This window comes from Aegilops tauschii, chromosome 2, assembly GCF_002575655.3.
Source record: "Aegilops tauschii subsp. strangulata cultivar AL8/78 chromosome 2, Aet v6.0, whole genome shotgun sequence".
NCBI lineage: Eukaryota > Viridiplantae > Streptophyta > Magnoliopsida > Poales > Poaceae > Aegilops > Aegilops tauschii.
In genome coordinates, this window is record NC_053036.3 from 370,444,077 (window position 1) to 370,468,709 (window position 24,633).

At 49.0% G+C, this 24,633-nt stretch overlaps 4 protein-coding genes and 1 pseudogene across 4 annotated transcripts; all 5 read left to right on the top strand.

Moving 5' to 3' along the window:
• Window positions 1-6,586: 6,586 nt before the first annotated feature.
• Window positions 6,587-8,913, top strand: LOC109774557 (cytochrome b-c1 complex subunit Rieske, mitochondrial). The gene is made up of 2 exons (XM_020333298.4): window positions 6,587-6,922; window positions 7,972-8,913. Exons 1-2 carry the CDS (start codon window positions 6,748-6,750, stop codon window positions 8,616-8,618), a joined length of 822 nt encoding a protein of 273 aa, XP_020188887.3. The 5' UTR covers window positions 6,587-6,747; the 3' UTR covers window positions 8,619-8,913.
• Window positions 8,914-9,028: 115 nt separating this feature from the next.
• Window positions 9,029-10,402, top strand: LOC141041040 (cytochrome b-c1 complex subunit Rieske, mitochondrial-like). Its single transcript, XM_073507151.1, has 2 exons — window positions 9,029-9,050; window positions 9,557-10,402. The coding sequence occupies exons 1-2, from the start codon at window positions 9,029-9,031 to the stop codon at window positions 10,105-10,107; spliced, it is 573 nt and encodes a 190-aa protein (XP_073363252.1). The 3' UTR covers window positions 10,108-10,402.
• A 115-nt stretch (window positions 10,403-10,517) lies between these two features.
• Window positions 10,518-11,891, top strand: LOC141041041 (cytochrome b-c1 complex subunit Rieske, mitochondrial-like). Its single transcript, XM_073507152.1, has 2 exons — window positions 10,518-10,539; window positions 11,046-11,891. Exons 1-2 carry the CDS (start codon window positions 10,518-10,520, stop codon window positions 11,594-11,596), a joined length of 573 nt encoding a protein of 190 aa, XP_073363253.1. The 3' UTR covers window positions 11,597-11,891.
• Window positions 11,892-12,006: 115 nt separating this feature from the next.
• On the top strand, window positions 12,007-13,379 carry LOC141041042 (cytochrome b-c1 complex subunit Rieske, mitochondrial-like). The gene is made up of 2 exons (XM_073507153.1): window positions 12,007-12,028; window positions 12,534-13,379. The coding sequence occupies exons 1-2, from the start codon at window positions 12,007-12,009 to the stop codon at window positions 13,082-13,084; spliced, it is 573 nt and encodes a 190-aa protein (XP_073363254.1). The 3' UTR covers window positions 13,085-13,379.
• A 115-nt stretch (window positions 13,380-13,494) lies between these two features.
• LOC109774565 (cytochrome b-c1 complex subunit Rieske, mitochondrial-like) lies at window positions 13,495-14,868 on the top strand (annotated as a pseudogene).
• The last annotated feature ends 9,765 nt before the right edge of the window (window positions 14,869-24,633 follow it).

Genomic DNA, 24,633 nt, shown 5'->3' on the forward strand with positions numbered 1-24,633 from the left:
GTCGTTGCGATCGTGAGGATTCGTTCGTCTTCGTGGCTCCATCTTCTTCATGGATTCGTTCTTCTTCCTAGCGTGATTTCAGGCAAGATGACCGTCACCTTGGATCTCATTACTATCATTGCTATGCTAGTTGCTTCGTTCTAACGCTTTGCTGCGCTACCTATTCACTTGCTCCTCAAGCCTCCCAAATTGCCATGAACCTCTAACCTTTGTCACCCTTCCTAGCAAACTGTTGTTTGGCTATGTTACCGCTTTGCTCAGCCCCTCTTATAGCGTTGCTAGCTGCAGGTGAAGATGAAGTTTGCTCCTTGTTGGATTATGTTTATGTTGGGATATCACAATATCTCTTATATTATTAATGCATCTATATATTTGGTAAAGGGTGGAAGGCTCGGCCTTATGCCTGGTGTTTTGTTCCACTCTCGCCGCCCTAGTTACTGATATACCGGTGTTATGTTCCCGGATTTTGCGTTCCTTACACGGTTGGGTGATTTATGGGACCCCCTTGACAGTTCGCCTTGAATAAAACTCTTCCAGCAAGGCCCAACCTTGGTTTTACCATTTGTCCATCCTATTTCTTTTCCCTAGGGAGTCGCTCTCTCGAGGGTCATCTTATTTTAACCCCCCCCCGGGCCAGTGCTTCTCTAAGTGTTGGTCCAACCTGTCAGTCGCCGGTGGCCACCAGGGGCAACTCTGGTCTGGCCTACCGGAAGCTTGGACAATCCAGTGTGCCCTGAGAACGAGATATGTGCAGCTCCTATCAGGATTTGTCGGCACATTCGGGCGGCTTTGCTGGTTTTGTTTTACCATTGTCGAAATGTCTTGTAACCGGGATTCCGAGACTAATCGGGTCTTCCCGGGAGAAGGAATATCCTTCGTTGACCGTGAGAGCTTATCATGGGCTAAGTTGGGACACCCCTGCAGGGTATTATCTTTCGGAAGCCGTGCCCGCGGTTATGTGGCAGATGGGAATTTGTTAATATCCGGTTGTAGATAACTTATCACTTGACCTTATTTAAAACGCATCAACCGCGTGTGTAGCCGTGATGGTCTCTTCTCGGCGGAGTCCGGGAAGTGAACACGGTTTCTGGGTTATGTTTGACGTAAGTAGGAGTTCAGGATCACTTCTTGATCATTGCTAGTTCACGACCGTTCCTTTGCTTCTCTTCTCGCTCTTCTTTGCGTAAGTTAGCCACCATATCATGCTTAGTCGCTGCTGCAATATCACCACTTTACCCCTTCCTTTCCCATTAAGCTTTGCTAGTCTTGATACCCATGGTAATGGGATTGCTGAGTCCTCGTGGCTCACAGATTACTACACCACCAGTTGCAGGTACAGGTTGTGCGATGATCATGACGCGAGAGCGATGTCGTTTGTTTGGAGTTCTTCTTCTGCTTCTTCTTCGATCAGGGGATAGGTTCCAGGTCGGCAGCCTGGGTTAGCAGGGTGGATGTCGTTTGAGTTTCTGTTTATGTTTCATCCGTAGTCGGATGTTGATCTTATGTATGATGTATTGATGTATTCTTGCGGCATTTGTATGCCTTGTATGTATCCCCAAATATTATGTAATGTTGATGTAATGATATCCACCTTGCAAAAGCGTTTCAATATGCGGTTCTATCCTTGGTGGGGCCTTCGGGTCTCTTTAGGATAGTATCGCATATTGGGCGTGACACTAAGAGGCCCTGTTTGTTTGGGCTTTTTGTAACGCCCCGGATCCGATGCGCCAGGTGTCTGCCAGTTATTCGCTGCCGTTGCCATGTCATCTGCTTGCGTGTTGCATTTTTCAATGTCATCATCTGCATTTCATATCATGTCATCATGTGCATCGCATTTGCATACGTGTTCGTCTCTTGCATCCGAGCATTTTCCCCGTTGTCCGTTTTGCAATCCGGCGCTCCTATCTCCTCCGGTGCACCCCTCTTGTTTTCTTTCGTGTGCGGGTGTCAAACTTTCTCGGAATGGACCGAGTCTTGTCAAGTGGCCTTGGTATACCACCCGGAGACCACCGGTCAAGTTTCGTTCCATTTGGAGGTCGTTTGGTACTCCAACGGTTAACCGGGTAACCGCGAAGTCCGTTTTGGCATTGCAGCAAAACCCCCTTTCAAACAGCCCCAAAACCCCTCTAAGTCTCCGTCATGCTCTCGGTCGTTCGATCACGATCGCGTGGGCGAAAACCGCACCTCATTTGGACTCTCCTAGCTCCCTCTACCTATAAATATGCCTCTTCTCCGAAATCCCGCAGTCCAAACCCTAAAAATCCTCTCCTCACCGCACCGGACATGTCCGCCCGCCGCCGGACGCCGTCCGCCGCCGCCCCGACCAATCACAGCATGCCACGTGTCCTCCGCCGCCGTCTCGCCCGCGCCCCGCCGCCGCGCCCCGCGAGCCCACGGCCGGCCCGCCCCGGGCCGCACCGGGCCCGCGCGCCCCGCCTCCCGCGCCGTCGCGCCGCCGCCTCGACCGCCGCCTCGCCGGCCACCGCATCGCCGCCGCGCGCCTCGCCGGCCGGCCGCGCCTCGCCTCCGCCGGGCCGCGCCCCGCGCCGCCTCCGGCCACCCGCCGCCTCGTCGCCGGCGCGCCTCCCCTTCTCCTCCGGCCCCGTCCTTCCCCTCCTCCCTCGGCCATGGCGCCGCCCCGCGCCGTCCGGTGAGCTCCCCGCCGGAGCACTGCCGCCTCTGCCCCGAGCTCGAGCAGCCCATCCTCGATCCCGATCCAGATTTTCTGTACGTTGACTTTTCCCCTCCCCCTCGAAATCTCTGTCCCTGAATTTTGTTAATATGTGTGCATGTTCAACTGTGTGTAACTTCTTGCATGTAGCTTCGATTTGTGCGTGTAATATGTCAAATTATTCGCCTCGTGATGCTCTACATTTTGTTCAATTGCACCATGTTCATTTGAGTCCATCTTGATGCCCTAATCATCGTTGGAAGAGGGCTAGTTGCTGTTATTCTCTGGTTCTTATCAGAACTTGGAGATTTGTCATTTTTGTATCATTTATTCTGTGCATCTTTTGAGCATGAGCTCTACATGTGTTTTGAATTATGCCATGCCATCTTTCCAGTGGTGTAGCCCATGTATTTTTGTGATCTCTGTGGTGACTAGCGCAAGCATGCAAAGTAGGCTCCGTAATGTTTCTGATTTCAGAGACAGTGATTTCTCTAAGTCCTTGTCTACTGTTATTTTGTTGCCATGTAAACTTGATCCTACAGTGAGATCCATGCATATTTTGGAGATGTTCAGTAAGGATTTTTTGTAGCTATAGTTATAATTGATCCATTCCTGTCCTTGTTTGCAATTATGGAGTGCCATAGCATGACTCAATCTTGCTATACTTTTGCTATAAAATATTTCTGGCAGATTCTTAACTTGATATGCAATTTTGCCAAGCTTGTTGTAGTTGATCCATACATGCTATGTACTTTTTCTTGCCATGGTTAGCTTCTTAAACATGCCATCTTGCTGTAGGTATGCTTGTCTTGTCATGCATTGCTCTGTAGTGAGTGCATCAAGCTCACAAAGAGGCCTACATATTATTATTTCTGCCATGCTCTGTTTTCTGCTAAGTCTGAAACCTGATAACGAAACTTGCTATGTTTACATGCTTGCCATCATATCTTCTGGTCCTTTTTGACTTATGGTCAATAAGGGACTTTTGTTTTATGCTTTGAGTAGATTCATGCCATGCTTTGTTTTGCCATGTTAAGTTCCTGTAGCATATTGTTTTCGTGCTCTGAACATTGCAACCTGATGTTATTTCTGCCATGTCCAGTAATTCTGCTAAGTCTGTGAACCTGTTATTATTTTGCAATCTTGCCATGTCCTTTTGAGCATGTTCTAGTGAATTCTGGAGATAGATCAGTGTTCATGTTTTGTTGTGCTTTACCTGTACTTCATGTCCATGCCTTTTGTTTTCATGTTGAGTTGCTGTAGCATATTGTTTTGATGCTTGCATTATGCCTAGTTGCTGTTTTGGTCAGATTGTTGCTATGTCTTGTTTGGAGTGTATGTGTTGCACCGTTGCTCCGTTTTGAGCATGCTCTATATGAAACTTGCTTAGAATTGTATGTAGTTCCATATTATCATGTTGCACCCTTGTTTTGAGGTGTTTGCCTGATGTTTGTATGCATTTTGCATGAATGCCATGTTTAACTTGTTTCGCTCATATCTTCTAGGCCGTAGCTCCGAATCTAATGAACTTTATATGTAACTTGACTAGAATTTCGTGTAGATCATCATGGTGCTCTTTAACTTGCTGTTTAACAACCTCAACTTAATGCTTGTTCAGTTCTGGACCTATTTCGAAATTTGCATATGAGGACTTACCGGAATTGTTATATGTTGTTTCCGGCCTCATTTAAACTTGCCTTGATGTGTTGTTCTTGTATGCATCATCTCTTGCCACGAGTAGCTTCATATAGACTCGTCATGCATCATTCTTGTTTGAGCATCATGCCTTGTTCATGCGTGGTGTGTTTACCTTGTTGTGTGCTTCTTCTCGATAGTTCCCGTGTCGTTGCGATCGTGAGGATTCGTTCGTCTTCGTGGCTTCATCTTCTTCATGGATTCGTTCTTCTTCCTAGCGGGATTTCAGGCAAGATGACCGTCACCTTGGATCTCATTACTATCATTGCTATGCTAGTTGCCTCGTTCTATCGCTTTGCTGCGCTACCTATTCACTTGTTTCTCAAGCCTCCCATTTTGCCATGAACCTCCAACCTTTGTCACCCTTCCTAGCAAACCGTTGTTTGGCTATGTTACCGCTTTGCTCAGCCCCTCTTATAGCGTTGCTAGTTGCAGGTGAAGATGAAGATTGCTCCATGTTGGATTATGTTTATGTTGGGATATCACAATATCTCTTATTTTATTAATGCATCTATATATTTGGTAAAGGGTGGAAGGCTCGGCCTTATGCCTGGTGTTTTGTTCCACTCTTGCCGCCCTAGTTTTGTCATACCGGTGTTATGTTCCTTGATTTTGCGTCCCTCACACGGTTGGGTGATTTATGGGACCCCCTTGACAGTTCGCCTTGAATAAAACTCTTCCAGCAAGGCCCAACCTTGGTTTTACCATTTGTCCATCCTATTTCTTTTCCCTAGGGAGTCGCTCTCTCGAGGGTCATCTTATTTTAACCCCCCCCGGGCCAGTGCTTCTCTAAGTGTTGGTCCGAACTGAGTAGACTGCGGGGCCACCTCGTGGAAACTCGAGGTCTGGTTTTACTCGTAGGATGTCTCATCCGGTGTTGCCCTGAGAACGAGATATGTGCAGCTCCTATCGGGATGTCGGCGCATCGGGCGGCTTTGCTGGTTTTGTTTTACCATTGTCGAAATGTCTTGTAACCGGGATTCCGAGACTGATCGGGTCTTCCCGGGAGAAGGAATATCCTTCGTTGACCGTGAGAGCTTATCATGGGCTAAGTTGGGACACCCCTGCAGGGTATTATCTTTCGGAAGCCGTGCCCGCGGTTATGTGGCAGATGGGAATTTGTTAATATCCGGTTGTAGAGAACTTGACACTTGACCTTAATTAAAACGCATCAACTGCATGTGTAGCCGTGATGGTCCCTTCTCGGCGGAGTCCGGGAAGTGAACACGGTTTCTGGGTTATGTTTGACGTAAGTAGGAGTTCAGGATCACTTTGATCACTGCTAGTTTCACGACCGTTCCTTTGCTTCTCTTCTCGCTCTCATCTGCGTAAGTCAGCCACCTTACATGCTTAGTCACTGCTGCAACCTCACCACCTTATCCATTCCTTTCCCTTTAAGCTTTGCTAGTCTTGATACCCATGGTAATGGGATTGCTGAGTCCTCGTGACTCACAGATTACTACACCACCAGTTGCAGGTACAGGTTTTGCGATGATCATGACGCGAGAGCGATGTTTACCTTGTTCGGAGTTCTTCTTCTGCTTCTTCTTCGATCAGGGGATAGGTTCCAGGTCGGCAGCCTGGGCTAGCAGGGTGGATGTCGTTTGAGTTTCTGTTTATGTTTCATCCGTAGTCGGATGTCGATCTCATGTATGATATATTGATGTATTCTTGCGGCACTTGTATGCCTTGTATGTATCCTCAAATATTATGTAATGTTGATGTAATGATATCCACCTTGCAAAAGCGTTTCAATATGCGGTTCTATCCTTGGTGGGGCCTTCGAGTCTCTTTAGGATAGTATCGCATATTGGGCATATTGGGCGTGACACTTTTGCTTCTGCTTTTGCAGCCTTTTCACTTTGAACAAAAAGCCATAAAAGCTCCCAAATAGGTGCTCCAAAAGCTCCAAAAGCACCTATTTAGGGGCCTTTATGGCTTTTTGTTCAACGTGAAAAGGCTGCAAAAGCAGAAGCAAAAGCCCAAACAAACAGGGCCAGAGTTGTTATCTTTTTTTTTTTTTGAGAAGTTACATTAAAGTTTTCAACCTCTAGTGAATAACGTGCACAAACGAGAATAACCTCGAAAGGTTGAAAGAGTTACAATAGGATTTTCCATTTTTCTTTTTGAGTTTTTTACGAGTGGCCATTTTCTTTTTGAGTAAAAGATGACACTGTTCTGGGCCCAATAAACCGTACAGGGCCAGAGAAGCCGATCCCGAAGAGGCCCACCACTCCCACAATATTTGCTCCGCCTCTCGTTCTCTCCCCTCTCTCTCTCTCTCTAGCCTCTCCATTCCGTGTGGCGACCGAGCGAACCCTAGCCGAGATTAGACTACCATCCCCAATCTACCGGAGGAGGACGAGGACGACGCCGACGAGATGCTGAGGGTTGCGAGGAGGAGGCTCTCGTCTTCGCTCTCCTGGCGCCCCGTGGCGACCGTCGGAGCCAGGGGCCCGCTCGCTGGCGCCGGCGGCCCTGGGAGAGACGACGACGACGGTTCGGCCTACCAGCGGCGGTTCGCCATCGAGTCCCCCTTCTTCACCGCCGCGAGAGGTATCTGCGGTCTTGCCCCCACCCCACCTCCCGCATCCTCGGCTTCCTTCTCTCCCGGATCTCCCTCGCATCCGTAGATTTCGATTGGGCTTTGAATTGGGTCGCCTGGATTTGAGTGATCCGTGATGCTAGATTGACATCGTCTTTGATTGATCTCTTAGGGTGCTGCAATTCCATTCGATCTCTGTGCCTAACTGTTGACTATTGATTTCTATGACGTCGTATGATCATTCTAGCGGATCAGATCTGTGGATGTCATAGTTACGTGCGAAGCTGAGCGATTAAATACGTGCATATGTTTATCTGTTGGCTGGCTTGGTAATTTGAGTCACTTGTGCTTGCAAACTCCTTCGAATGAATGCCCAATGGGCTATACTTGCATAGTTCATAACGAAATGGATTGCTAACCGTGCTGAGCGATTATGTTCCTGTATGTGTTTGCTGGCTTAACAATTGAGCCACACGTTTGCTAGCAAACACCTTCAGATGAATGGGCAGTGTGCTGAATCTGTCTAGTTCATAATGAAATGGATTGCTAACGCTGCAATGCTGCGTGGGAACATAAATTGCATCGTAACAGTTAATTGACATTTTTCTACTGTACCTGCTGTTAAAGATGTTTTGTTTTACAGGACCTGCTGGATGTTGACAAAACTTGGTCATAGAACTGTAATCATCTGATTGCTTTATAATCCAATGCCCATAGCATATTCCCATTGTTAGTAAGAATGATATCTGTACCAAACCAATGGTTTACTCAAATAGCAGTACTTGTAGTTCTCTGAATTCCACATGTGAAGAGCCATTTACTACTCAACATTGTTTAGTTTGTGCAATGAAATTCTTGCTATGGTGATCTTATTCATATCATTGCCAACTTCTGCAAGTTGTTTTACCCTTTGTCCTTGCTGGTGGATTAATACAGAAGTTTTTTGTGTGTTAGCAGTTTGCAATCTGTCATACTGTTTCTGCTGTTTATTGATGCCTAAATATGGGCTCTGCAACAGTTTACTGTTATTTAAACTATACTATTTGTAATTCTGATGCAGGCTTTTCTTCGGCTGAAACACTTGTTCCACGGAACCAAGATGCTGGGTTGGCTGAACTCCCAGCCACTGTTGCTGCACTGAAGAACCCCAACTCAAAAATCCTTTATGACCAGTACAACCATGAAAGATATCCTCCTGGAGATCCCAGCAAGCGTGCCTTTGCCTACTTTGTTCTGAGTGGTGGGAGATTCGTATATGCATCACTGCTGCGTCTCCTTGTCTTGAAGTTTGTCTTGAGCATGTCAGCAAGTAAGGATGTGCTTGCACTTGCTTCCCTTGAGGTTGATCTATCCAGCATTGAACCCGGTAGCACAGTGACTGTCAAGTGGCGTGGAAAGCCAGTCTTCATCAGGCGACGGACAGACGATGACATCAAGCTGGCCAACAGCGTGGATGTTGCATCCCTGCGCCACCCAGAGCAAGACGCTGAGCGTGTGAAGAACCCAGAGTGGCTGGTGGTTATTGGTGTCTGCACTCATCTTGGTTGCATTCCCCTTCCCAACTCTGGAGACTTTGGTGGCTGGTTCTGCCCGTGCCATGGCTCCCACTATGACATCTCTGGCAGAATCCGCAAGGGCCCTGCCCCGTACAACCTTGAGGTGCCCACCTACAGTTTCTTGGAAGATAACAAGATGCTCATAGGCTAAGAGCCTAAAACCAGTACCTACCGACATATATTATCCACAGGAGTGAATTCCTGTTGCGCTGTTATTTTGTTTTCAATGTGGCTAGGAGTTTTTGTTTCAGGACTATCGCAACGGTGATCCACTGTTACCTACTGAAGTTCATTTGCAGTGCGAAATAATTATTTCTCCTATGTTGCTACTGGATTGCAAGTTGTTTTGTACTGATTTTCTGAGACCCTATCGGAAGGATATTGTATACCTCTTCTGGTCCTTGCTCCCTATATATTTGATAAATAAGCAAACATACTATTCTTCATCTTGTGTCTATAACAATGTTATTCATTCAAGTGCTCGAATGTTGTACTTATGTGTGATCTAACTTCAGGAACTTCTATGTTGATTCTAATGATCCTTGACATTGTGATGTGCTGATGCTGCAATTGGCTGCTGACGGTATGCCTGTCGGGGAGGCAAGGTAGTCCGACCGGCATGGCACACGCTTTAATGAACGTTCTATAGGTTATGTACGGCGCCCCCCTAAGGCCTTGTTTGGAGTTTTCCCAGCCTAAGGGATTCGTTTTCCCAGCCTCAAAAGGGATATTGGGTGAGAAGGGATCAGGTGAGCCCCTTCCCTTCACCTAATCCCCATCCCCATCAATCCTTCGCTAACAATACTCGCTCGGCAGCAGCATTACGCTCGGGAAGAGAATACACGAGGTGAAGGAGCCGCAAGAGCCTACGTAAGCTTAGGGATGCCCAAGGCATCCTAATCTATACCTAATATTAAAGGCCCAATCTATCTGACGCGGAGTTTTTGCTCCCGGGCTCATTTGCACCCGCGTTTAGAAAAAAAATCAAAACGAATACTAGAATTTTTTTTAAAAAAATCTATTTTTTTGTGTGGTAGATAATTTGATGCGCGAGGTCCCCTCCAAATTCAACTCATTTGGACGTCTGAGCAATTCTCGGCAAAAAAGACAAATTCAGGTTCTGTAAAGAAGTTAAATGTTCACACACTGTTCTGACCCAATTTGTTCTGAGTGGTGGGAGATTCGTATATGCATCACTGCTGCGTCTCCTTGTCTTGAAGTTTGTCTTGAGCATGTCAGCAAGTAAGGATGTGCTTGCACTTGCTTCCCTTGAGGTTGATCTATCCAGCATTGAACCCGGTAGCACAGTGACTGTCAAGTGGCGTGGAAAGCCAGTCTTCATCAGGCGACGGACAGACGATGACATCAAGCTGGCCAACAGCGTGGATGTTGCATCCCTGCGCCACCCAGAGCAAGACGCTGAGCGTGTGAAGAACCCAGAGTGGCTGGTGGTTATTGGTGTCTGCACTCATCTTGGTTGCATTCCCCTTCCCAACTCTGGAGACTTTGGTGGCTGGTTCTGCCCGTGCCATGGCTCCCACTATGACATCTCTGGCAGAATCCGCAAGGGCCCTGCCCCGTACAACCTTGAGGTGCCCACCTACAGTTTCTTGGAAGATAACAAGATGCTCATAGGCTAAGAGCCTAAAACCAGTACCTACCGACATATATTATCCACAGGAGTGAATTCCTGTTGCGCTGTTATTTTGTTTTCAATGTGGCTAGGAGTTTTTGTTTCAGGACTATCGCAACGGTGATCCACTGTTACCTACTGAAGTTCATTTGCAGTGCGAAATAATTATTTCTCCTATGTTGCTACTGGATTGCAAGTTGTTTTGTACTGATTTTCTGAGACCCTATCGGAAGGATATTGTATACCTCTTCTGGTCCTTGCTCCCTATATATTTGATAAATAAGCAAACATACTATTCTTCATCTTGTGTCTATAACAATGTTATTCATTCAAGTGCTCGAATGTTGTACTTATGTGTGATCTAACTTCAGGAACTTCTATGTTGATTCTAATGATCCTTGACATTGTGATGTGCTGATGCTGCAATTGGCTGCTGACGGTATGCCTGTCGGGGAGGCAAGGTAGTCCGACCGGCATGGCACACGCTTTAATGAACGTTCTATAGGTTATGTACGGCGCCCCCCTAAGGCCTTGTTTGGAGTTTTCCCAGCCTAAGGGATTCGTTTTCCCAGCCTCAAAAGGGATATTGGGTGAGAAGGGATCAGGTGAGCCCCTTCCCTTCACCTAATCCCCATCCCCATCAATCCTTCGCTAACAATACTCGCTCGGCAGCAGCATTACGCTCGGGAAGAGAATACACGAGGTGAAGGAGCCGCAAGAGCCTACGTAAGCTTAGGGATGCCCAAGGCATCCTAATCTATACCTAATATTAAAGGCCCAATCTATCTGACGCGGAGTTTTTGCTCCCGGGCTCATTTGCACCCGCGTTTAGAAAAAAAATCAAAACGAATACTAGAATTTTTTTTTAAAAAATCTATTTTTTTGTGTGGTAGATAATTTGATGCGCGAGGTCCCCTCCAAATTCAACTCATTTGGACGTCTGAGCAATTCTCGGCAAAAAAGACAAATTCAGGTTCTGTAAAGAAGTTAAATGTTCACACACTGTTCTGACCCAATTTGTTCTGAGTGGTGGGAGATTCGTATATGCATCACTGCTGCGTCTCCTTGTCTTGAAGTTTGTCTTGAGCATGTCAGCAAGTAAGGATGTGCTTGCACTTGCTTCCCTTGAGGTTGATCTATCCAGCATTGAACCCGGTAGCACAGTGACTGTCAAGTGGCGTGGAAAGCCAGTCTTCATCAGGCGACGGACAGACGATGACATCAAGCTGGCCAACAGCGTGGATGTTGCATCCCTGCGCCACCCAGAGCAAGACGCTGAGCGTGTGAAGAACCCAGAGTGGCTGGTGGTTATTGGTGTCTGCACTCATCTTGGTTGCATTCCCCTTCCCAACTCTGGAGACTTTGGTGGCTGGTTCTGCCCGTGCCATGGCTCCCACTATGACATCTCTGGCAGAATCCGCAAGGGCCCTGCCCCGTACAACCTTGAGGTGCCCACCTACAGTTTCTTGGAAGATAACAAGATGTTCATAGGCTAAGAGCCTAAAACCAGTACCTACCGACATATATTATCCACAGGAGTGAATTCCTGTTGCGTTGTTATTTTGTTTTCAATGTGGCTAGGAGTTTTTGTTTCAGGACTATCGCAACGGTGATCCACTGTTACCTACTGAAGTTCATTTGCAGTGCGAAATAATTATTTCTCCTATGTTGCTACTGGATTGCAAGTTGTTTTGTACTGATTTTCTGAGACCCTATCGGAAGGATATTGTATACCTCTTCTGGTCCTTGCTCCCTATATATTTGATAAATAAGCAAACATACTATTCTTCATCTTGTGTCTATAACAATGTTATTCATTCAAGTGCTCAAATGTTGTACTTATGTGTGATCTAACTTCAGGAACTTCTATGTTGATTCTAATGATCCTTGACATTGTGATGTGCTGATGCTGCAATTGGCTGCTGACGGTATGCCTGTCGGGGAGGCAAGGTAGTCCGACCGGCATGGCACACGCTTTAATGAACGTTCTATAGGTTATGTACGGCGCCCCCCTAAGGCCTTGTTTGGAGTTTTCCCAGCCTAAGGGATTCGTTTTCCCAGCCTCAAAAGGGATATTGGGTGAGAAGGGATCAGGTGAGCCCCTTCCCTTCACCTAATCCCCATCCCCATCAATCCTTCGCTAACAATACTCGCTCGGCAGCAGCATTACGCTCGGGAAGAGAATACACGAGGTGAAGGAGCCGCAAGAGCCTACGTAAGCTTAGGGATGCCCAAGGCATCCTAATCTATACCTAATATTAAAGGCCCAATCTATCTGACGCGGAGTTTTTGCTCCCGGGCTCATTTGCACCCGCGTTTAGAAAAAAAATCAAAACGAATACTAGAATTTTTTTAAAAAAATCTATTTTTTTGTGTGGTAGATAATTTGATGCGCGAGGTCCCCTCCAAATTCAACTCATTTGGACGTCTGAGCAATTCTCGGCAAAAAAGACAAATTCAGGTTCTGTAAAGAAGTTAAATGTTCACACACTGTTCTGACCCAATTTGTTCTGAGTGGTGGGAGATTCGTATATGCATCACTGCTGCGTCTCCTTGTCTTGAAGTTTGTCTTGAGCATGTCAGCAAGTAAGGATGTGCTTGCACTTGCTTCCCTTGAGGTTGATCTATCCAGCATTGAACCCGGTAGCACAGTGACTGTCAAGTGGCGTGGAAAGCCAGTCTTCATCAGGCGACGGACAGACGATGACATCAAGCTGGCCAACAGCGTGGATGTTGCATCCCTGCGCCACCCAGAGCAAGACGCTGAGCGTGTGAAGAACCCAGAGTGGCTGGTGGTTATTGGTGTCTGCACTCATCTTGGTTGCATTCCCCTTCCCAACTCTGGAGACTTTGGTGGCTGGTTCTGCCCGTGCCATGGCTCCCACTATGACATCTCTGGCAGAATCCGCAAGGGCCCTGCCCCGTACAACCTTGAGGTGCCCACCTACAGTTTCTTGGAAGATAACAAGATGCTCATAGGCTAAGAGCCTAAAACCAGTACCTACCGACATATATTATCCACAGGAGTGAATTCCTGTTGCGCTGTTATTTTGTTTTCAATGTGGCTAGGAGTTTTTGTTTCAGGACTATCGCAACGGTGATCCACTGTTACCTACTGAAGTTCATTTGCAGTGCGAAATAATTATTTCTCCTATGTTGCTACTGGATTGCAAGTTGTTTTGTACTGATTTTCTGAGACCCTATCGGAAGGATATTGTATACCTCTTCTGGTCCTTGCTCCCTATATATTTGATAAATAAGCAAACATACTATTCTTCATCTTGTGTCTATAACAATGTTATTCATTCAAGTGCTCGAATGTTGTACTTATGTGTGATCTAACTTCAGGAACTTCTATGTTGATTCTAATGATCCTTGACATTGTGATGTGCTGATGCTGCAATTGGCTGCTGACGGTATGCCTGTCGGGGAGGCAAGGTAGTCCGACCGGCATGGCACACGCTTTAATGAACGTTCTATAGGTTATGTACGGCGCCCCCCTAAGGCCTTGTTTGGAGTTTTCCCAGCCTAAGGGATTCGTTTTCCCAGCCTCAAAAGGGATATTGGGTGAGAAGGGATCAGGTGAGCCCCTTCCCTTCACCTAATCCCCATCCCCATCAATCCTTCGCTAACAATACTCGCTCGGCAGCAGCATTACGCTCGGGAAGAGAATACACGAGGTGAAGGAGCCGCAAGAGCCTACGTAAGCTTAGGGATGCCCAAGGCATCCTAATCTATACCTAATATTAAAGGCCCAATCTATCTGACGCGGAGTTTTTGCTCCCGGGCTCATTTGCACCCGCGTTTAGAAAAAAAATCAAAACGAATACTAGAATTTTTTTTTAAAAAATCTATTTTTTTGTGTGGTAGATAATTTGATGCGCGAGGTCCCCTCCAAATTCAACTCATTTGGACGTCTGAGCAATTCTCGGCAAAAAAGACAAATTCAGGTTCTGTAAAGAAGTTAAATGTTCACACACTGTTCTGACCCAATTTGTTCTGAGTGGTGGGAGATTCGTATATGCATCACTGCTGCGTCTCCTTGTCTTGAAGTTTGTCTTGAGCATGTCAGCAAGTAAGGATGTGCTTGCACTTGCTTCCCTTGAGGTTGATCTATCCAGCATTGAACCCGGTAGCACAGTGACTGTCAAGTGGCGTGGAAAGCCAGTCTTCATCAGGTGACGGACAGACGATGACATCAAGCTGGCCAACAGCGTGGATGTTGCATCCCTGCGCCACCCAGAGCAAGACGCTGAGCGTGTGAAGAACCCAGAGTGGCTGGTGGTTATTGGTGTCTGCACTCATCTTGGTTGCATTCCCCTTCCCAACTCTGGAGACTTTGGTGGCTGGTTCTACCCGTGCCATGGCTCCCACTATGACATCTCTGGCAGAATCCGCAAGGGCCCTGCCCCGTACAACCTTGAGGTGCCCACCTACAGTTTCTTGGAAGATAACAAGATGCTCATAGGCTAAGAGCCTAAAACCAGTACCTACCGACATATATTATCCACAGGAGTGAATTCCTGTTGCGCTGTTATTTTGTTTTCAATGTGGCTAGGAGTTTTTGTTTCAGGACTATCGCAACGGTGATCCACTGTTACCTACTGAAGTTCATTTGCAGTGCGAAATAATTATTTCTCCTATGTTGCTACTGGATTGCAAGTTGTTTTGTACTGATTTTCTGAGACCCTATCGGAAGGATATTGTATACCTCTTCTGGTCCTTGCTCCCTATATATTTGATAAATAAGCAAACATACTATTCTTCATCTTGTGTCTATAACAATGTTATTCATTCAAGTGCTCGAATGTTGTACTTATGTGTGATCTAACTTCAGGAACTTCTATGTTGATTCTAATGATCCTTGACATTGTGATGTGCTGATGCTGCAATTGGCTGCTGACGGTATGCCTGTCGGGGAGGCAAGGTAGTCCGACCGGCATGGCACACGCTTTAATGAACGTTCTATAGGTTATGTACGGCGCCCCCCTAAGGCCTTGTTTGGAGTTTTCCCAGCCTAAGGGATTCGTTTTCCCAGCCTCAAAAGGGATATTGGGTGAGAAGGGATCAGGTGAGCCCCTTCCCTTCACCTAATCCCCATCCCCATCAATCCTTCGCTAACAATACTCGCTCGGCAGCAGCATTACGCTCGGGAAGAGAATACACGAGGTGAAGGAGCCGCAAGAGCCTACGTAAGCTTAGGGATGCCCAAGGCATCCTATTCTATACCTAATATTAAAGGCCCAATCTATCTGACACGGAGTTTTTGCTCCCGGGCTCATTTGCACCCGCGTTTAGAAAAAAATCAAAACGAATACTAGAATTTTTTTTAAAAAATCTATTTTTTTGTGTGGTAGATAATTTGATGCGCGAGGTCCCCTCCAAATTCAACTCATTTGGACGTCTGAGCAATTCTCGGCAAAAAAGACAAATTCAGGTTCTGTAAAGAAGTTAAATGTTCACACACTGTTCTGACCCAATTTGTCTTTTTTGCCGAAGAGCTGCTCAGATGTCCAGATGAGTTGAAATTTGGAGCGGACCTCATGCATCAAATTATCTACCACATAAAAAAATTGGATTTTTTTTGATTTTTTCTAGTATTTGTTTTTTTTTCTGAGTGGGAGCAGATGAGTCTGGGCACCGAGTTGGATTTCCGCAATCTATATCTTTCCCTATATATATATAGCACGGATTAACTTTGTCGGGTTCACTGTCACAATACGCTTTTTTCTCATGTCATACTACGCTTTTATGATTACGTTTTGGAATTAACCGAACATTTCATTTTTGCGTCCGTGGTAGCACAATGGCGGACTTGGGCTTGCTTTAGTCCAGCCCATACACGTATATTAAAAAAACAGGGGAAAAATTGTGACACTGGGATTTGATCCCTGGTCTACCTGATGTATGCCCACAGAGCAGACCACTCCGGCTAGGCTAACGTTTTTGCTAATGTAGGCGTTCGGCCTTTAAGAATAGAGTATGAGGCGTACACGGGCTGAGGAAATGAGCACGGGCGTGCTGGGCCGGGCCGACTGCTGCGGCGCACGAGACGGACAAAGGGAGCCGGCTGGACCGCTGGAGGCAGTTTTTCATATTTGTTTACTTACTAGATAGTCCCACCTTGCTATTTTACATAATTTTTTATCAGTTTATATACGTTCTTAGGTTGTCTAGCATCAAGGAGCTGCTTTGGAAATTAAGCAAAGAATATGAGTGAATAAGATTTGTCCTTAATGGAACAAATGAGGGGCAGAGCAATAGGAGAGAGAGGAAGGAAATAGACATTGCATGACAAATAAAAAAGGAAGGAGAAAGGAAAGAGAGGAAGGAAATAGACGGCAATTATGCAGATCCATAAAGAAAGGCAATAGACATTACATGAAAAATAAAGAAGTAAAGAGAGAGGTAGGAAATAGACGGTAATTATTGTGGGCGCCATATTAATCGCAGAAGTAATTAACGGTAATTATAAGGAAAGAAAAAGAAATAAAATACATTTCTTATGAGAAATAAAGAAGGAAAGAGAGGGGAAGTAAAATAGATGGTAATTAAGGACGTGCGGGAATCGATGGCAGGCGGCCCTCATCTTACGAAGGAAATAGACGACAATTATGCAGATCCATAAAGAAAGGCAATAGACATGAAAAATAAAGAAGTAAAGAGAGAGGTAGGAAATAGACGGTAATTATTGTGGGCGCCATATTAATCGCAGGAGTAATTAACGGTAATTATAAGGAAAGAAAAAGAAATAAAATACATTTCTTATGAGAAATAAAGAAGGAAAGAGAGGGGAAGTAAAATAGATGGTAATTAAGGACGTGCGGGAATCGATGGCAGGCGGCCCTCATCTTACGAATAAAAATGAAGTGTCATTCTTATATACTATTTTTTTTTTATAAATGGAGGTATAATATTATTGGTCCTCCCATTTCATATGACCATGGCGTTTCTTCATACTGAGCTAGGCTATTCTACTGATCGTCTATGCTGGGCCACTAGGCCTCTACCCCGTTCGCCCGCGTAACATTTCACCAATAAAAAACAGTGCCCTCCCAACAGGTCCGTGCGACCCGGCCCAACCATCCCATTTAGGAGATGAGTCAAAAATAGTTGACGGTGACTGGAATCAAACGCGCAATCTCCACTGTTTTTGGTGCTGATCATGTTATCCCGCAAAAAAGGTGTTGATCGTTTTCAACTAAAGTTGAATTTGGTGGTTGTTTGTGTCCTTCACGGACTGGTACTAAACTACTACGATGTAAAATCCAGATCACACAAACACAAGGCGCAAGCATTAGATTATGCAGATTTGACCGGGATCTCAAACGCGACCGTTCGCTTATCTGTCCATGCGGGGGATGCAATTCTTTATTGGATCCAAGTTTAGATGGAACGTTCGCTGTGTAGTGGACATCGTGACCGACATTGATGACAAAGAAAAGAAGAGGTAACAGGTATTTCATTATGATGATGTTCCATACTGCTCCTATGGAGTCCCTCTTTGGACTGTTGGATGCGTATATCCAATGAGACTACTTTTCCGGTTGTTGGCTGGAGCTATCACTATGACTGCAAAATTCTTTTCAGCCAAGTAAATTTATATGCTCACCAGAAACCAACGACAGGTCAACACTTATCAGCAGTTTGCAATCTTTATTAGACTATGCCTAAGCCAAATGTTGATTTTAGTTAGGCAATGTAGAAAACATGGTCGTGATTTATGTAGATTGGATAGTCCCTTCAAAATGCATTTTTCAATCTTGAGTGGACGATTATATGTTTTCTTATAGAAATTGACTATATGTTTGATGGATTGACTAATTATTTTTGCCCCATCAGATTAAACTAGGTCTTAATTTGAAGGTACAATTTAGGCTGCTGGTGCTGGTTTGTTTATTGTACTAATTATGCTCTTTAGACAGAGATATGTTGTCTTCCTCATTCCTCAGTCGTTATGAGCTGGGCATAGATGGGTGACCCGGTTAATCCTGATTTATTGCAACATATGTTTTCTCCACACAGGTCTAAATAATGCAACCTCTTCTTAGGCTGTGGAAATATGATTCGGATGGAGGTTGATGGACTAGAGCAATTAAAGGGATGTGATATTTTCTTCTCCCGTTGCAACGCACGGGCATATGTGCTAGTAATAATAAAGCACGGATTGACTTTGTCGGGTTCACCGTCACAATACGCTTCTTCCCGTGAATTTACGCTTTCAGTTTGATTTTAAAACATATACACGAGGTGGTACTAATTCGGGGAATAATAAAGCTTGTCGGGTTCACCGTCACAATACGCTTCTTCCCGTGAATTTATGCTTCCAGTTTGATTTTAAAACATATACACGCGATGGTACTAATTCGGGGAATAATAAAGCACGTGGTCCGTCTTCGTTTCATGTTTCATATGTAGTCCGTCGTATGTCACCGAGCCTGGCCCAAAGAACAAACCAGGCCGTCGTATGGCCCAGTGAATCCGGCCCACGGGAGGCAAAAATTCTGCTCGCGAGGGGTATCGAACTAATACCTTCAGTATCTCTACGTAATGTCATGACCAACAGAGCAAGTCCTGATTCATGTAGAATTGAAGGTTGACTCATATATAGTCCCACCTCGCTCCTTTATATCTAATCTATCTGATTTATATACGTTTTTATTTTTCTGGGCATCAAGAATCCTTCTTGAAGATCATGAGATATAAACGAGGAAGGAAAGAGATTCTAATTACATGTGAAGAAAAGAGGTGCTAATTATACCAGAAAAAAAGGAAAGAGGGCTAACGCTTTCCATAGGTGAGGGGGTGGGCTATTAAACGGATGCCTGTAGACATGCATCCTGCACAATTTGAGGACGACTTGACAGAAACAAGGAGGAAATGATGCGCTACTTGAGGTCAATTTGTGCGTACGAACACGCCTCTGCAGCCCAAAAATAAAAGGAAAAGGTTTGTTTTAATCCGGCTGAAAACAACGAGACACAAGCCTCCTCCAGCGATTGACACGCGTCCCTGGCTGGACCCACGTTCTCCGTCTTATCCACACACATGGAAGCCACAACTGCACATTCCTGTCGATTTGGTTGCTCCGTTACAGCTTTTGCCATGGCGCCGCGCTTCCTCGCACACCTACCATCTACGACACTGCGGGCCGCCGGCGCTGCACAACAGCATCCCTCCCGCCCTGCATCGCAGCTTTCGCTGTTGTCGCCACGCACTGCATCGGGGAGCTTCCCCATGGGCCATGGGCACCGCACTGCATCGTAGCACCCATCGCCGCCAATGCGGGCCGCCGAAGCTGCATCGCAGTTCTCCCTGTCGTTGCCGACCACTGCGTCGGGGAGCTTCCGCCATGGCCGCCGTGCTGCATCGAAGCACCATCGCCGGCAACGCTGCATCAGCCATGGCCGTGGGCGCTGCATCTCAGCTTTCGCCGTTGTCGCCACGCGCTACGTCACAACACCCGTCACCGCCAATGGAGCTTCGCCGGGGGGCACCGGTGCTGCAATGGAGCTTCGTCGATGGCCGTCGGGGTTGCGTTGGAGCACCGCGTGCCGGTGTTGCAGCTGCAATGAAGCAGGGTCGGAGCTGCGACGGGCCGCCGGCGCTGCGTTGGAGCACCACGTGCCGGTGTTGGCGCTGCAATGGCACATGGCCGGAGTTGCTACGGGTCGCAGGAGCTGCGTTGGAGCACCCCCGCGCCGGTTTGGGCGCTGCAATGGCGCATGGCCGGAGTTGCTACGGGTCGCCGGAGCTGCGTTGGAGCACCACCGCGCCGGTTTTGGCGCTGCAATGGCGCATCACCGTGCCGCCGTTGCTGCTGAACACCCAGCTCCGCCGACCGCCGTTGAGGGGGGTGCGGCTCCTGCTTGCGAAGCCGTGCAGAGCTCTGCTTCCGCAGCTACTCTTGTTGTTTCTTCACTACGAATCCAACGGCTGCCAGGGAAAGATCAAACGGCCGTACAGGCGGATGATTTCTCTAGGAAATTATCCGGCTGATCCGTAGCAGCGCCCAAAATAAAAGACTTTAAATCAAAATCATGGTGATAAAAAAGGAGGAGAAGAGTGTGCTTCATCTTTACTGGTCCAAATTTCAGGTAATGACAACAAGTCGTTATAGTCTGTCTTCAATACAGTACTACTCTTATGTTCTTTCGAGTGCAAACCCACTAACAACTGAGCTGACTACACATAACACCGAAGGTATCACCATTGGCATCCACTGTCGTGTGCATTCCTCTCCTCCTTACCTGGGTGTCGTGGCGTGGCAGAAACCTTCTTCGTGTGTCTTTCACCAACGCACGAGGAGGACTTGGATCAATTTGATTCAGGCACATGGGATGAAGGCAGGGAAACATGACGCAGCCATGCTGCACCAACCAACTGGATGCTGGTAAGTTCATGTCGTGTGAAGGGAACATATGGTTGATCTGCTTTCTATAGTTTACTTACACTGAGTAGCTGGAAATATAATTAAGCACGAAGAATATTATAACCGTTCTTTTAGTTGGGTTGTTGGCTATAGGAGGGCTAGCCAGATTTGTTTCTCCGTATTAGAAGCTCATCATGGGCTCGCTTCCTGAAGGGAGCCGGGAGAACTAACCCTAGCCGCCGCCCCCGCGCCATCTCCTCCTCCGCGCGCAATTACGGCGCCGTCGTGCCGCCGGCCACGCCCAACCCCTCACCATCCTCCCTTCCACCCCTACAACCTACGGTCTAAGCCTGGTAGGACCCTAGCTCCTACCGGTTTGCATTTTTCCCATTTTTACCTGTTGCAACGCACGGGCTTTTTGCTAGCCTATACCTAATATTAAAGGGAGGAGCCTTTCATAGTTCTCCATACGTCATCCTTTTCTATCCAATTTCATGTTAATAAACGACTGAGATTTAGAAGTAGATCTCTTCTAACGGATCGGACCAAAATAGAAAAACAAAGAAGATTTCTTGGCACTCCCTCTTGATAGAAGAAAATGGAAAATAAATGCTGCGCATAGGAAGGAAACCAAACGTTGCATGTAGGATGAAATAAACCAAAAACAAAGCACACACACGTACTATCTCCGAAAAAAAAATCCTACACAATCGAATCTACTTCCTAGCCCCTGTGCACGAGACCCAAAAGGCCTCCAGGCCGGCCTATCCCAACACGAGCGACACGGGGCTCCCACCGGTCTCGGACACTCCTGGTGGGCTGAGGCGACGGTGACAAGCGACTTTTCTTGAGGGGAAGAGGTGCTCGGGACGAAGGAGCCACATGAGGTGGGAGGTCGAAACCAACCCGGTCCAGCGAGGCGGGAGCTCCGGGCGGCGGTGTCGTGGTATTCTCACGGGGAAGGTGTGAGGCGACAGATGCCACAAGGGCTTAGTGTGAAGATAAGACTGCTGCTAATAGGCCCGGGAGAGGGTATGCGAGTAGCACGCGCTAGTTTATCCAGGTTCGGGGCTCTCCGGAGAGATAATACCCCTACTCCTGGATGTCTGTATGTATGTGGCATATCTCAGTACAGAGTGCTCCTAGAGCTATATCATTGGTCAGTGCCATAGGCATCTGACTTTGTATATGTGGATGGCCGGATAGGCAAAGATGCTCTAGTGGCCGTATGGCTTATGGCCATGAGTGTGTGCGTGAGCATGCTAGTCTCAGTCCATCCCCTGATGGATGGATAGAGTTAGCTATATATAGTGTGTAGTGGGCATGGGACATGGCGTTGGTTGTAAGCTACCTTGGGTAGCTTACAAGCCAAGCCATGTATAGGGCATGGTGCATGTCATGCTTGTCCCCTGGGTCACTTCATAAATAGTGCCCAGGGACAAGTGACACTGTACATGATGGCTGGGGTGACACGTGAATAGTGCTTGGGTACGGCCGTCTCGTCGGTGTCTTGTCGGTGTCGGATCGGGCTGCAGCCGGCAGCCGGCTGGTTGGCGCAGTCAGCAGCCGGCCGGGCATAGCAGTCGGACGGGGAGCCGGCAGGAGCGGCCGGGCAGTCGGACCGAGGGGATTTGCTAGCCCCGATGTCTTGAATTATCGTCTTGCCGTCTTCGAGGTACCCGTGGTCAATTACTCCGTCAGTAGCCTCCAAGCCTCCGGGCAACTTGGCAAAGTTGGGCGGAGATTTTTTGGCGGGTGTTGATGTAGAAAATGTCGATGACGGCCGGCTGCAGGCCGCAGCCGGCGTACCTTGCTTCGGGCGGGGGCGCGCCAGCGCACCCGCTGGGTGTAGCCTCCGAGCCTCCGGGCAACATGGAAAAGTTGGGCGGAGGCTTTTCGCGTTTGTTGGTGCAGACGATGGCGTCGAGGGTGCCGGGCGCGGACACGAAATCCGCCGGCCGGTGCTGTCGGGCGCGGACGCGGGGTCCGCCGACTGATGGTGTCGGGCGCGGACACGAGGTCCGACGACTGATGCTGTTGCTGACAGCCGGCTGCGGGCTGCAGCCGGCGCGGTTTGCTTCCAGTGGGGGCGTGCCAGCTTACCCACTGGGCGTAGCCTCCGAGCCTCCGAGTGAGGAGGCGGGTTTCCCACGGAAATGATCATGCAAAAAACAAAGTTAGTCCGCGCAGATATATCAAATGTTTGCTTTTAGCATTGAAAATTTTATGCGGAGGGTGCCGACTCGGTGTCGTCCGAGCCCCCTTCAATCTCTTTCATGTTCCCTTCGCTATTTGGCTTATGCTCTCGCTTGCCGGACAGCCGCTCTGCGGTCTGTGGATGAGAGTGGGCCGTGGAGTGGAGTGTACAATACTCAGACTCTGGGAGTGAATTTAACCGAGCAGATACTCATAAAGAAAACGACCGGGTCACCCGAACCGTTTTTCTTCCCGAACGTTTTTCACGTGGGTGGCCTCCAGCGTTTGCTCTCGCTAGCCGAACAGCCGCTCTGCGGTCTGTGGCTGAGAGTGAGCCTTTGGTACCGCGCACGCTACTAAGCTGTCTGCGGGAACGAACGTCTCAGGCCAAGCGGCCAGCCTCCGGGCCAACTCTGGCTGGCGCTGGGGCGAACAGTGGTGCAACTGTAATGAAAGCGGAGGTGGTCCCCGAGCGTCGCTCGGGGTTATCCGTGTTTGCGTGGTGCGAAAATATGTGCGTGAGGAGCTCACATTGCTTTGACGCAGATGAGACGAAGGTTGCCGAAGATAGTCAGCGCGACTCAACGCTTGCTGAGCGCGTCGGCGCACCCGCTGGGTGCAGCCTTCGAGCCTCCGGGTGCTCGAAGGGCGTCTCGGCCGGTCAGGCTCGACCAGCCAGACGGCGGAGCGGGACGCGACCGAGCCTGCTTGGCACAGCCGGCCAGGCGTCGGAGCAGGAGGCGGTCCAGCCGGCAGCGCGTGTCGTGACTGACCGTCCGAGTGGCGAAGCAGGCGGACGGGCCATCCGGACGTAGACTTTTTCTTTGTCTCTTCGGCCGGCTGCCGGCAGCCAGACAAAACTTTTCTTAAATTTTTTCTTTTTCAGCCGGATGCCTGTTTCTTTTATCCGACTGTTGGCAGGCGGACGTTTTATCCGGCCTTTGACTTTTCTCGGGCAGACTAAGCAGGCAGTCGGCCTCTTTTTTTTTAGCCGGCTAGCGGGGAGTCGGCCCTTAGCTTTTTCCTCCAGCCGAGTTCAACTTCTTTTTTCACTGTATCTTTCTTCAGAACGAGACTCGGCCGAAGCGGAGCAGGGGAGCGAGCGCTCGTGCGCGGGGCGAGCCGGCCGCGGGGGGAGCCGGAGCCGGCCACGGGCGGAGCGGAGAGCGCGGCAGCGGCCTGGCGGAGCCAGAGGCGGAGCGAGGCCGCGCGGGGATGCTGGACCCGGCGGGCGCGCGGACCCGGCCGCGGGCTGAGCCGGAGTCGGAGCCGGCGGGCGCGGGGCCGCAGGAGCCAAGGGCGGATCCGGCCGGGGTGTGGGCGTGAGACGGCAGGGCCGAGCCGCAGGCGTGAGCCGGCGGGCGCTGGTCGGGGCGCGCGGAGCCGACGCAGAGGGCGTGGCGGAGCGAGGCGGTCGGGTGGCGACTCGGCGGCGACGAGGGCACGAGCCGGCGGGAGGCACAGGCGACCCGGAGCCGGCCCAGGCCGGGCGCGCGGAGGCGGGGGAAGCCGGCCGCGGGACGGGGCGAGGCGGCCCACGCAGGAGCCAGCGAGGGCGCTGGCGCGGAGACGGTACGGAGGCGCGGGAGGCCGGACCCGGCGCTGCGGGCGGGGCCGGCGCGAGGCGCGATGGAACCGGCGAGGCGGAGCCGGCCAGGGGCGGGAGGCGGAGGGGCTCTGGAGGCCAGCGGGGCGGCGAGGGGAGGTCGGGCTCGGGGCCGGCGTGCTGGTGGAGCCGTCCAGCGGAGGAGACGCCCGCGAGGAGGGAGCCGGACCCGGCGCTGACCGGCCGGGCGTCGCGATGCAGGGCCGCCGCGGTACATCTGGAGGAGCGTGGGCGCGGCGTCGCTCGGGGGCCAGCCGGAGGACGCGATGACGCGTGCGGAGGCAGGAGGCAGCGAGGCCGTGCACAGACCGAGCGAGGACCATGGCCAGGCGGAGAGCACAGCAGCCGGGCCGTGGAGC

Bases quoted from the DNA above. Each gene is read 5' to 3' on its own strand.
- LOC141041040 (XM_073507151.1), top strand. From the start codon at position 9,029: ATGCTGCAATTGGCTGCTGACG. The intron at 9,051-9,556 runs GTATGCCTGTCG...TGGACGTCTGAG, and splicing joins GCTGCAATTGGCTGCTGACG to CAATTCTCGGCAAAAAAGAC.
- LOC141041042 (XM_073507153.1), top strand. From the start codon at position 12,007: ATGCTGCAATTGGCTGCTGACG. The intron at 12,029-12,533 runs GTATGCCTGTCG...TGGACGTCTGAG, and splicing joins GCTGCAATTGGCTGCTGACG to CAATTCTCGGCAAAAAAGAC.
- LOC141041041 (XM_073507152.1), top strand. From the start codon at position 10,518: ATGCTGCAATTGGCTGCTGACG. The intron at 10,540-11,045 runs GTATGCCTGTCG...TGGACGTCTGAG, and splicing joins GCTGCAATTGGCTGCTGACG to CAATTCTCGGCAAAAAAGAC.
- LOC109774557 (XM_020333298.4), top strand. From the start codon at position 6,748: ATGCTGAGGGTTGCGAGGAGGAGGCTCTCGTCTTCGCTCTCCTGGCGC. The intron at 6,923-7,971 runs GTATCTGCGGTC...ATTCTGATGCAG, and splicing joins CTTCTTCACCGCCGCGAGAG to GCTTTTCTTCGGCTGAAACA.